The following is a 13,637-nucleotide window of genomic DNA, read 5'->3' on the forward strand; positions in this document are numbered from 1 at the left end:
GTTCCTGCAGCGACCCAGTGCTTAGTTCGGGAACATCAATAGTAACATGTTTTCCCAACAGAACATACACAAAATGATCAAAAGTATGTGGATACTTGTTCATCAAACATCTCATTCCAAAATGATGGGCATTAATATGGAGTAATGCCTGGCTTGCAGTCGGCGTTCCAATTCATTCAAAAGGTATTCGATGGGGTTGAGGTCAGGGCTCTGTGCAGGCTAGTCATGTTCTTCCACACCAATCTCATTTCTGTATGGACCTCGCATTGTGTATGGGAGCACTGTCATGCTGACACAGGAAAGGGCCTTCCCCAACCTGTTGCCACAAAATTGGAAGCACAGAATCGTCTAGAATGTCATTGCATGCTGTAGCGTTAAGATTTCCCTTCACTGGAACTCAGGAGCCCAGCCCAAACCATGAAAGAGTCCCAGACCATAATTCCTCCTCCACCAAACTTTACAGTTGGCAGGTAGCATTCTCCTGGCATCCGCCAACACCAAATGTGTCTGTTGGACTGCCAGATAGTGAAGTGTGATTCCTCACTCCAGAGTGCGTGTTTCCAGAGAACGTATTGCAACCGAGGACACACGATTTTTATCCGCTACTCGCTTCAGCGGTACCGTTCTGTGAGCTTGTGTGGCCTACCACTTCGCGGCTGAGCCGTTGTTGCTCCTAGACTTTTCAACTTCACAATAACAGCGCTTACAGTTGAATGAGGCAGCTCTAGCAATGCATAAATTTCACGAACTGACTTGTTGGAAAGGTGGCATCATATGACGGTGCTGAGCTCTTCAGTAAAGCCATTCTACTGCTAATATTTGTCTATGAACATTGCATGGCTGTGTGTTCAATTTTATACACCTGTCAGCAACGGGTGTGGCTGAAATAACCAAATCCACTAATTTAAAGGCGTGTCCACATACTTTTGTATTTCATTAAAATGTTGACAGCCCCTCTCTCTGCGCACTGAAGAGGAGAGAGGGGAGGAGATGGAAACGCACTGTGGCAAAATATTCTGTAGCCAAAGGTAATTAATTATGAAATATAAAAATGCCCTATTACTAGGCTATTCAAAATCGAATACAAATTCATTATAAATGTAGGCTAACTCTGAATTTGTTTAATTTAGGCTAGACCAATTACGTACCAAATATATTGTAAATCAGTTTTTTTGTCATGTTTTTCTGCCTTCTGTAATATGCAGGTAGGCAATATATATTATATAACAGAACAGTCATCATTTTAATTCAGTGTCTTTTCAGGCTTGGGCTCATATAGGCCTATCAGTATGCATAATTCTCTAATATGCATATGGCTGTTTTAAATGAATCATCACCTTAAAAAGCGCTGTCCATTTCGTTGTGTTTGGCTTTGAAACAACACCCACAAACGACCATGTTTCCCACTCAGTTTCAACCTGTTGTTGAACTTCTTTCGTCAAATTGATCACCACAGTGAGGTGAGTTCTAAAAGCACACTATTGTTTTTGATGTGTTTTTCAAACCCATTTGCATTGATGTCAGAGTGGTTAGAGGGACAATAGAGCCCTGAGTACCAGGCCATTAGCGACCTGATGATCATTACAGAGTCGGCTACTACCAATGCATGTCCAGAGTGCATAACAGGAGATTACCGTGACTCAATGGTCACACAGAATCTGACCGCAGTCATGGCTCACGACTGCCGGTGTCGCGGTAACGCAGTCACCGCAACAGCCCTATCTACAACTCACTAAAACCACACAACGAGGAGGGACACAACTAAAGATCTGCCTTCCGCAACAGCCCTATCTACAACTCACTAAAACCACACAACGAGGAGGGACACAACTAAAGATCTGCCTTTGTCACCAAACAAATTAAAAACGGGTTCTCTGATGCCTTTGTCATGATGATGGCGATCTTATTATTGTTTTGCATCCATGACGACAACAGTCATTTGCTTTGTTCTTCCCCTGTTGTATCTTCCGTCTCAGTTACTGAGGAACGACCGTAATTTTCCATATGCATTGGGCTTTTACTTATCTCATCCCGCACTTCCCTCTTTCTCATCCCCTGTACATTATTTGTTTAGCAAAAAAAGCACTAAGTGCCTCGCATCAGGATTAGAGCATCAGGCAGGAGATGTGGTCGCTATGGTTTCGGAGTGGGGACAGAAGGGGGGGGGGGGGAGCGCTGCCTGAGGAGGAGAGTGAGGAAGGGAAAGACGAAGGGAGACTCTAATGTACCTTTATTCTGCCTTAATAAAGAGTAAAATACACGCCTGAATTACAGATGAGAATACTGGCAAACACGCAGCAGTCGCTAGGGCTAGCTATGTGGCTAATGCTAGAGATAGGTATAGTGGACAGTGGATCGATGAGGATAGTGAGTGGGGAATACACATTAACAAGAGAACAGTGTTCAGACAATTGTTCCTGGTTTTGGGAATAGAACTCACCAGTTTGAAGAGTTCTGTGACGCTGATCTCGTCTGGGTCCACCATGCTGAACTCCCTGCGGGGTACCAGGTCCAAACTCAGCTGTCTGGAACACACACACACACACACACCACAGGACTGTCAGTGCATCAAACCATTCAGACAGGACACACTTGACAGAACTGCAAGTCTGCTATGTCTCACAGGGACATAGAGGCATAAAGGGGTACCCACACACCCACTCTAATCTCCCATGGATAGATAAGTCTTTGAAAGCACGGGATGGTATAAGACAAGGAGAGGCTGTGTCACAGAACTCTTCAAACTGGTGTTGCAGGGGGAGCGGTCTATCATCTGTCCACACCCAAAAGCAAGGGACTGACAGGTGTCGTTTTATCTGCCCGGGAGATAGTGGAAAGTGTTTGTGTGTGTCTGTTTGATACAAAATGAAAAGTGTGTGTCTGTTTGAAGGGAACGGAACTGATTGAGCACAGCATGTGCCTGGGGAGAGTGTGACATTCAAAGACAGAGGGACTGGGGACTGGGATGCAGGAATGTTTCTCTCTCTCCACTACTCACTCGTTTCCCCAGTCCAACCTGGCAGTGATGTGCTGTTTGACGTCTTTCATGCGGTCGTTGGTGAGGTGACCAACCAGAACCTGTCTCCTCAGGTCCAGGATCTCATTCATCACGTGCCACAACCGATGGAACAGATCCCCATCATTCTTCTACAGAGACAGAGAGAGACAGCGAGCGACAGAGAGAGCACGAGAGACAGACAGCGAGAGAGAGACAGCGAGAGCGAGCACGAGAGACAGAGAGAGCACGAGAGACAGAGAGAGCACAAGAGACAGACAGCGAGACAGCGAGCGACAGAGAGAGAGCGAGCGACAGAGAGAGAGCGAGCGACAGAGAGAGAGCGAGCGACAGACAGCGAGAGAGCGAGAGCAAGCAACAGAGAGAGAGAGCGGCAGCGAGAGCGAGCGACAGAGAGAGAGCGAGCGACAGAGAGAGAGCGAGCGACAGAGAGAAAGCGAGCGACAGAGAGAAAGCGAGCGACAGAGAGAAAGCGAGCGACAGAGAGAAAGCGAGCGAGCGACAGAGAGAGCATGAGAGAGAGCGAGAGAGAGAGAAAGCGAGAGAGCAAGAGACATTTCTGAGTAAAACAATTGGGGCCAGACAGTCAGCCTGCTATAACAAGGAATTCATCACAAATTCAGACGTTCTGTCTAACCAGCACAGATAATTTATTAGACACAAACACAAGCAATATTACTCATTAATATGCAGAAAAAAAGCTTCCACTGTTTGCTGCAGGAAAAACACCTGAGACAAAATGTATTGCCCACTAGTTGAAAGACATTCCCTGTCTGCAATGGTTAATACTCAGGTCTATTCTCCTCTCTGCAGGAGGTGTGGGGTACACATGGGAACATGCGTGTGTGTGTGTGTGTGTGCATGTGTGTATGTGTAAATTCATGCACGTCTGTGCGAATTCCTGCATGCATTCCTACACGTGTGTGTTGAACAGTCTTTACCACGTAGAGCCGTTTCCACATGGCCCCCCAGTCTCTCAGGGTGGATGTCATCTCGGTGATAACAGAGTCCTCTGTGGGGATGACAGTCTCAAACTGCCTGTGGGTCAGCGCGAGAGAGACAGAGAGGGACATCACATTACTACAGCATACCTACCGAGCATGGGTTAAAATACACACTCGCGCGCAGTTAATAACGTATATGTCATTATGAGAGGCTGGTCGAAGAAGCACTCAACCTCCGTTCTGCTATTATGACGCTAATCCAAATGTTTATCTAACGTTTCCTCTCCACAAGAATGACATAAACCTACCTCACCTCCCGGACTGGCTGATCTAATAAGGCTGTTTGCCTTCTCAGAGACAGACACGGGGAGACACACACGGAAACAGACACACAATACACTCGTTACTTACCCTTTGTTCTTGATATGGGCGTTCTTCAAGTGAATGTAAGTGCATGGGAAAATACCCTGGGGGGGAGAGAATAAACCAAAGTAATGAATGGTGAATGTCATTTGAACTGTACCATTTAACGGCACTACCGCTAACAGATTCTGATAGCGAGCGTAAATGATGCATATAATCGATACAAATTAATAATGCGCGCGTGTGTGTGTGTAAGTGCGTGTCAACGTGACATTATCAAACGATGAGCCTCTCCCTACCGACCTGCTCACTGCACAGCCCTCAGATCAAAGCAGAGAGCTGATATTTCTGAATCTGAAAATAGCAGCTGCGCTGACAGCCTCAGTGACACATAAGAGAGTCTCACCCACCTTGGCATTTGGATTCTTATGGACGAACCCCCTGTACCAGCCTGAGGAGACAAAAAAAAAAAAATACATTTTCAACGTGTCACCGTGACTTTCAGACCCGCCGTCTTTCTTTCTGTCACTACGTTTGACCAGAGCACTATGAGTTTACAGGGTTGCATTTGGGATGCAGCCCGGGTTAGTGAAGCGTCGCCACTTCAGCGCCGACCGCACCAGTCGTCGAGCTGCCGAGCTGTAAAACGGAAGGGAAGAAAAACAGCTGGAACACTTTATCACGGGAGGCAGGATTTGTCCCTGCACTGTTTACTGCAGCCTACCAGGCCCGGTGTTACGTGGCACTGAGCACCCAGTATTTGTTGCGGCCACCGGCCAAGCTGGTGAGCCAGGGGGCTGTCAGTAGCACCAGGAAGTAGAACTAGTAACCCAAGGTCATAATGTGCTCCTCGTGTTAAAGAGGTGCCTTGTGGTCTTACCTACTGAAGGACCTCCACTAGGCATTTTCTTTACGAACTCTTTCTAGGTTTCGCTTGGCCAGAGTGTCAGAGAAGAAGCTATGTGTGTTACCCATCACACCACAGTAGTAACTCGATGACACAGTATCAGCACTGGCAGAAACCATTTTTTAGTAACTTGTCTCCTGTCTAGTACAGAATAGATAGACCTTCTTGTCAACACCCTTGTCTTTGGGTTGTGGGGACCGGTACATATTGTATTTCGTTCCTTCTTCCAAACCAAACACATACACTACATGACCAAAGGTATGTGGACACCTGCTCGTCCAACATCTCATTCCAAAATCATGGGCATTCATATGGAGTTTGTCCCCCCTTTGCTGCGATAACAGCCTCCACTCTTCTGGGAAGGCTTTCCTCTAGACGTCGGTACATTGCTGCAGGGACCTGCTTCCATTCAACCACAAGAGCATTAGTGAGGTCGGGAACTGATAATAGGTGATTAGGCCTGGCTAACAGTCGGCGTTCCAATTCATCCCAAAGGTGTTCGATGGGGTTGAGGTCAGGGCTCTGTACAGGCCAGTCAAGTTCTTCCACATCAATGTCGACAAACCATTTCTGTATGGACCTCGCTTTTTGCATGGGGGCATTGTCAGGCTGAAATAGGAAATGGCCTTCCCCAAACTGCTGTTGCCACAAAGTTGGAAGCACAGAATCGTCTAGAATGTCACTGTATGCTGTAATGTTAAAATGTCCCTTCATTGGTACTAAGAGGCCTAGCCCGAACCATGAAAAACAGCCCCAAACCATTATTCCTCCTCCACCAAACTTTACAGTTGGCACTATGTATTGTGGCAGGTAGCGTTATCCTAGCATCCGTCAAACGCAGATTCATCCATCGGACTGCCAGGTAGTGAAGCGTGATTCATCACTCCAGAGAATGCGTTTCCACTGCTCCAGAGTCCAATGGCGGCGAGGTTCACACCACTCCAGCCAACGCTTGGCATTGCGCATGATGATCTTAGGCTTGTGTGTGGCTGTTCGGCCATGGAAGCCCATTTCATGAAGCTCCCGACGAACAGTTCTTGTGCTGACGTTGCTTCCAGAGGCAGTTTGGAACAAGGGTAGTGAGTGTTGCAACCGAGGACAGGCGATTTTTACACGCTACAGCACTCAGCGGTCCCGTTCTGTGAGCTTGTGTGACCTACCACTTCACGGCTGAGTCGCTGTTGCTCCTATTCAGTTCCAAACTGCCTCTGGAAGCAACATCAGCACAAGAGCTGTTCGTCGGGAGCTTCATGAAATGCGTTTCCACTTCACAATAAAAAGCACTTCCAGTTGACCGGGGAAGCTCTAGCAGGGCAGACATTTGATGAACTGACATGTTGGAAAGGTGGCATCCTATGACAGTGCCACGTTGAAAGTCACTGAGCTCTTCAGTACGGGCCATTCTACTGCCATTGTTTGTCTATGGAGATTGCACGGCTGTCTGCTCGATTTTATACAACTGTCAGCAACGGGTGTGGCTGAAATAGTCTAAAACACTCTTTTGAAGGGGTGTCTACATACTTTCGCATTTATAGTGCGTATTAGATGTCAGATCATTTCCTTTTGGGGAGTTTGGAACGCTTCATCAGCCATCTCAGACGGATCTGTCATCTGTCTGTCTGTGTGTCCTTGAGCAACAACAGGAAGTGAGATCGTGACGCCCTGAGAAGGGAGGAAGGTTGCGTCAATGCTGTGTAAGTTAGCTGGGTGGAAACAGGAAAGTGTGACGGGCACCTGCTCTGCTCTGTCTGAAACTATGTCAAAAATGAACCCATGAATCGGCCTTGAGGCTCACACACTCCTTCGCAATACACAGCCAAGCAGGGACACACACACTGGCAAGCACACACACACAGTCTGAGCTCAGTGTGGGCGGGAAGCAGGAACCAAAGTCTTCTCCCTCTCGCGGCACAGGAAACAGTAGCAAACTGAGAGCCTCCACAAACGTTTATCTCATCAAATAGAAAAAAAAAAAAAGTCTATTAACCTTTCATGTGCAACACAATACTCCTGGAGGGACAGACTGGGGAAGGAAACGTGGCCCAACTTCAAAGGTTGACTACAGCCCCAATAGCAGCCCATCTGTGAGTCACAGTGGCTGTCTGTGAAGCTCGAAGGGGGATTCATGGTTTATGTGGGTGTGAAATGAGTAGAGGTTATCAGTTACCTTCACATTTCTCCAGGAGCTGCACCGTGTCCCCAATCTCCAATGGCAAGCCATGCTGGACCGTCCCTCTGAAACTGGCCAGCACTGAAACACAATAGAAGATATACTTTAATACCTGTGTGTATTTTTACGTGTGTAACTAGGTAACACACACCAGCTCGACACACACAGTCAAAAAAAAAAACTGTCTTAAATCACTCTTTTCATGTCACTGGAATTGAATCCGAGCTCAACTGTCTTGACTTTGAGGTTGTGCTGTGATTTGTTTCTAGTGTTCCCTAGTCAGACAGAAACAGAGAAGAGAATGGCCTGCTGGTAGATTGAGGAAGCCTCTGGGTGTCAGGCTGAACTACAGGGAAAATAAACTGGGAATATAATGTCATCCTGGGTCTTTCTGCCAGGAGGGCTCTTGTAGAGGAGGGAGGCAACACCTGCGGAGGCTTAAGAGTCTCTTTGATGAGACGCACGGTCAGTTAGAGGGAGAGAGAGTCTGAAGAACAGGGGCAAGGTGAGGAGGAGAGAGAGAGAGAGAGAGGAGAGAGGCAGAGAGACATAGAGAGAAAGGGGGAAAAAAAGCGAGAGAGGGAGCGAACAAGCGAGAAAAATAAAGAGTAACAATCTCAGTGGATCAGCACGGAGCACTTTTCTCTAACAGCGTCTAATAGCTGGGTTAGCAGTGAGGAGTGTCGACAGACGCCATTCTCCGTGGTTCTGAGAAACAGGACATGATAACAGCACTCAGAGAACGTTCCGAGCTGCCACACTCTGGGGGAAACATCTAATAGGGATAGTACTACAACATGGAAATGAGGAAGACTGGAGTCAGGCAAGGGCTTTGGAGAGGGGTTTCATTTCGTGGGGCACAGGGCAACCTTGTTTACCTGACCTGGCTGCAAAGTCAGTGAAATTTTAATTGGGAGGTTCCGCTACATGAAATATAACTTCAAACACACTTCACGTGCACCGTGCTAACTCTTGAACCACAAGTAGAGTTTTCCAGCTGCAGTGTACTAACTTATGCAGTTTGAAGTAGAGTTTTTAATCGTTTCTTGGTAATCCATTCCCCAGCTGTTGTCTGTCTGCTAACTGGCATGGCTCTTTTCCAGAGATGTTGGCACCTGAAAGGTGTTCACTCAGCGAGGAAAATATTTGTTATTTTCTCTCCAGGGGAGTGGAGGAAGTGCCGCGTTAAAGGCAGGAAAGCACACACACACACAGGAAAGAAAGAAGGGGACATGATGTGATACAGCCTGGATTCAAACCAGAGACTGTAGTGACGCCTCTTGCACTGAGATACACAGTGCCTTAGACCGCTGCGCCACTCGGGAGTTCATAAAAAAAGCCTCACACACAAATATAGCAAAACCACAGACGCACAGATATGATATGTGTACATGAACACATAGCCTCATAGTGGTGAACCTGTCACACAGGGTCAGGGCCCATGTTTCCAGTCGGCTTGGTCTGAGGCAGGAGTTCAGTCACCACAAGCTGTGCTCTGCTCTGCTGTGACACACATCTACTCGTGGGCAAATGGCTGTTCCTATTTCTGACCAGGCAGCCTTGCTCATGCTGAACTAACTTAGACATTACGTAAGGACCGCAGGAAACTGAAGAAAAAAAGACACGCGCACACACACACACACGCGCACACACACACACACACACACACACAGGAATTCAGGAACTGTGATAAACTTAAATAAACAGTGACTGAGATCCATGAACTCCTTCAGACTTGAGATGTAAAGACGTATGTCCAAACGGGAAGTAGGTAACTACTGTAGGCTCCCTTCCCGAGGTCCAGTTATCTACCCATGGGCTGCGTACCACTGCGACTCTCACCTTGCCCTAATCCTAAGGCAGTCCCTCCAAAGCCAGAGAGAAGACTGGCTGTGTACTGTGAGCTCAGTGCTCTGCCCAGGGTGGATGGGGAAAGGCAGGCAGATCAGTACAAAGAGTGGTTGTGTGAATTAGGCTTACATGTGCTTTAGGCTGACATTTGCAGTCTAGGCCTGTCAAGTGATCCTACAGTTGGTTTGTCGGTCTCCCTCTAAGCTCCTTATAGGAACATGATGCAGACCACTGGTTCAGACAGGCTTTGGTGTAGTTTGTTGGGTTCAAAGGCACTGGGTTTCACAGGTTGTACTGAATTGATCAAGCAATACCAGGTTTACAGCTAGCTAGGTATTACACAGACCTTGGAGTCATGTGTTCAAACCACGCAAGATGTAAAAGGTAAGCAGCTACCAATTGGGTGTGGCAGGCATAACAACGTTTGAAAGTATACTTAAAAAGAATATGAAACCATTGTCTTGCATGAACCAGACAGAATATTCAGAGAAGACATACAAAGCAGGTTCTTAGTACAGAGAGTCTCTGCCAAAAGAACTAGAAAACCAACCTGCAGTCGACTCCAACCAATGAGCAGCTCGAGTTCAAAAGGCTCCATAAAAGTGGTTTTAAAAGCCCTGCCTCACCCCCTTTCTCTCCGATTTGTGTTCCGACAACGAATCAAACTCGTAATCCACTCCTCCGTCGTCAATTATTCAACACATCATTAATATGCTGATTCGTCGCCACAGACACCGGTGGTTCATTGACCCTGCTGCCAGAAATGAGCCAGCATGCATTTTGCATTATTCAGATGTGTAGGTGTTGGATTCCTACTTCAATCCACACATACGGGAATGTAATGTAATCAGGTTAATAAATAATGGCGAGAACGGGACCGCACTTGAGTTGCAGGAAGTTGCAAAACAATTAATCAGCAGTAAGTGATATTCAAAATAGAAGGTGACATCCCTCGCTTTTCCCCTGCTCTTATCCATCCCTCCTCTCGTTCCCTCCCTTCCTTCGCTATGTGCAAGGCTGTGAGTTGAGGATGGTTAAGTCCTGCTTTATTTATACTCTGGCGTCTGCAGAATTTACATCTCAAGCCACAGCCATCTGCTTGGGTTTGACTTCACAACCATGAAACGGTTGGGTTTCATAACAGGAACTCTGACAGCAGAGTTAGAATATCCAAATTCCCTATAGAATCAGTGATTTATTCAAAGTTCTGAACAGATTCTTAATGTTCTCTGGTGGGGATGCACGATATAAATCGGTGAACATATCGGAATCGGCCGACATTAGCTACAGCCTGGATTTGAACCGGGGACTGTGGTGACGCCTCTTGCACAGAGATGCAGTGCCTTAACACACACATGGACGCAGGGTTCTAACTATTTAACTGTACTAGAATACTTAAAAGTCAGATCCCCAAAACAATTGGGAAAGGTTTTTGGCAAGGAAAATATCAGATATAGGCCAAAAGTGTCACCTCGGTGCATCACTATACCTGTTGGTAGAGGCATGGCATTGTGGCTTCGACACGGGTAAAGAAACAGCATTATTTCTGCCATACAGCGGAGCCCCGATCGAAACGAAGACAGCATCTGTCTAAGACCGTCTTTATATTGCTTTGCTGTGCCATTTTCTGGACTCAACCGTGGCCAAAATACTCTCTATTCTAGCTATGCGAAAAAACATGACAGAGTAACCCAGAATTAACCACGTTGTTTGAATGGGTCCCAACCCATTATGTCCCAGTTCTAGGGAAACATTACAGTTGGACATTCTGCGGAGAACAGGCATGCGTCTTTAAATACCCACTCCTAACATATTTTTCCACTGTGTTACTGACACAAGACAATGACTCAGCCCCCGTGGTTAAGTACACACGTGCCTACAGTCTTCAGCCCCTCCAAACACACTTAGCAGCGTTGGCGCCGAGAAATGTATGTGTGTGTATACGCGCGCCATAGTCCAGTGAGACATGGTGCACGAAGCTTTGGGCCAAGCCTGGTCATCTGACAGAGCGCTGTAACACTGAGACGCGGATTAAAGACGTGCCGATGCGCTTCGGCGCTCTGCTCTCTCTCTCGCGCAAAATGTGATTTCCTCGGGATGAGCTTCGACCCTGGAAGAGGCCGCTATGCATTTTAAAGCAGGAGGAATCAACAGGAGCTGACTGCGTGAGGAGGCAGCAGAGGTCGGTCTCACAGCATAGAGTATATGCACACACCAGCACCTGCCTCACAGCATCTAGACGATACGGCCGCGAAGCGAGAAGACCCAGATTGCGCCGTGCCGCGTCAGCTCAGCGAGACATATATATAGGCTCTCTCTGGGAAAGACAGGCCAACAAAAGCTAGGCTGGTGAAATCGCTCACGAGGAACGGCTTTCATTTCACCTTTTCCATTTCCAGTTGTCCTTTCGACGCCTTTGTATGTCGAGATAACAGCGATAAGCAGGCTCGGGGAAACAAGCGCTCGCTGGCAACAATAGCCTTCCCTCGAATCATAACACCTCAAAATGAGCTTTCATAAAAGTGTATAGCTTCTCTGAGGTGGCAAGGGCACGCACAGAATATAAATAAATAAAATCCAAAGTAATTACTACAGGTAGCATCATACCGGGATCCATAACGCTCGATGAACACAAATGTAAGCCACGCAATAGGCTTACTCCTACAAATGTCAATGCAAGTAAATCATGCAAGACCTCACAAGGAGTAAGACAGAAACTCTGCCTGTTTGGTGCTTTGTTCACTCTGGTCTGAATCTATTCATAAAAAGGCGAGATTATGAGTTTGAAGGGTGCCCCGGAGAGCAGTGTGCTCTTACAGAGGCGCTAATTGTGTGTGCGTTTGTGTACATGTGCATGCTAACGTGTGTGTCCGCCACCTTTCAGCAGCATCCTGTGAGACCCTTCAGAGCCCCTTCTCTTTCTGCTCATTAAAAAAGGAAGTCTGAGAGGAAGTGGGTGTTCTGCTGTGGCTGCTTCAGCATGCAGATCTCTCCTAGTGTGTGAATCGCACTAACTAAAGCCTCTCGTAAAGAAGGAGCTCCCCTGGCTCTGAGAAATGTGTCTAGGCCCGAACGACGTGGCATAAATCGCACTTTACGTGACGCACTGTCAGCCTAAAACACGAACAGGGTCCGTTTACCGCGTATGGTACGCCGCATCTTGACAAGGAAGGTGACACACAAACACGCACTCAATCTCTGCAATAAACCACATAGCCTGATTGTAATCAGCGGAGTATCTAGTGATTTATTCAGATCGTCGTTGAAAATAGAGTAAAAATGTCAAACGAAACTGATTGTTTAAAAACTTCTTGCGGATCAGTGGGATGCTAGTGTCCCATCCACAACTTCCGGTGGGATTGCAGAGCCGAAATTCAAATTACAGAAATAGTCAAATTTAACACTCATGAAAATACAAGTGTCATTCATCAGTTAAAAGCTTCACTTTTTGTTAATCCAGCCACTGTGTCAGATTTCAAAAAGGCTTTACGGCGAAAGCACACCATGCGATTATCTGAGGAAAGCACCCAGCAAACAAAAGCATTAAAAACATTTTCCAACCAGGCAGATGCACCACGAAAGTCAGAAATAGTGATAAAATAAATCACTTACCTTTGAAGATCTTCTTCTGTTGGCACTCCAAAAGGTCCCAGCTACATCACAAATGGTTGTTTTGTTGGACAAATTCCTTCTTTATATCCCCAAAAACACATTTTAGCTGGCGCGCTTCATTCAGTAATCCACCGGCTTCCCTCCCTCAAAATGCATACAAAATGAATCCCAAACGTTACCAATAAACTTCTCCAAACAAGTCAAACAACGTTTATAATCGAATCTCAGGTACCCTAATATGTAAATAAATGATCAAATTTAAGAAGGAAAATCGTTATTGTCATTACCGTAGATAAACAACAAAGTACGCGCATTCACCAGAACGCATAACAAACACCACAGCCAAAATGGGAGCCACTTAGAAAAACTACAAATTCTAGCTAATTTTTCCAAAAACAAGCCTGAAACTCTTTCTAAATACTGTTGACATCTAGTGGAAGCCATAGGAACGTGTGTGTGTTTTCTATCCAAATCTACCAATTATATGCATATCCTAGCTTCTGGGCCTTAGCAACAGGCAGTTTACTTTGGGCAGGCTTGTCATCCAGATGTCAAAATACTGCCCCCTTTCCCAGAGGTTTTAACATCTGCATATCATCATGACAAACATATACAGTAATGGCAGTGTAATATCTCATCTTTGTTGACCAGATCAAGGTCCCATGTTGCTGAAATAAAGCCATGAAAACAGTGAAATGGTGACAGCCTGCCTAATGACTAGGCCAGGCAGAGGAAATCATACATGACTCAGATTAAAAGGGGAATATAGGTCAG

General features: G+C 46.4%; 1 protein-coding gene across 3 annotated transcripts in view; it reads right to left on the reverse strand.

Annotated features, from left to right (window-relative positions):
* The window catches only part of LOC129838787 (dedicator of cytokinesis protein 4-like), a 145,720-nt gene that overhangs the window by 96,057 nt on the left and 36,026 nt on the right, over window positions 1–13,637 (reverse strand). For all 3 annotated transcript variants that reach the window (XM_055905961.1, XM_055905962.1, XM_055905960.1), the window contains exons 2-7: window positions 7,398–7,481; window positions 4,734–4,774; window positions 4,372–4,427; window positions 3,958–4,054; window positions 2,999–3,147; window positions 2,441–2,525 (exon numbers count right to left, since the gene is read on the reverse strand). In XM_055905961.1, coding sequence (XP_055761936.1) covers window positions 2,441–2,525; window positions 2,999–3,147; window positions 3,958–4,054; window positions 4,372–4,427; window positions 4,734–4,774; window positions 7,398–7,481 — 512 coding nt within the window. The remainder of the gene's footprint in view (window positions 1–2,440; window positions 2,526–2,998; window positions 3,148–3,957; window positions 4,055–4,371; window positions 4,428–4,733; window positions 4,775–7,397; window positions 7,482–13,637) is intronic.

Source organism: Salvelinus fontinalis, chromosome 39, assembly GCF_029448725.1.
Source record: "Salvelinus fontinalis isolate EN_2023a chromosome 39, ASM2944872v1, whole genome shotgun sequence".
NCBI lineage: Eukaryota > Metazoa > Chordata > Actinopteri > Salmoniformes > Salmonidae > Salvelinus > Salvelinus fontinalis.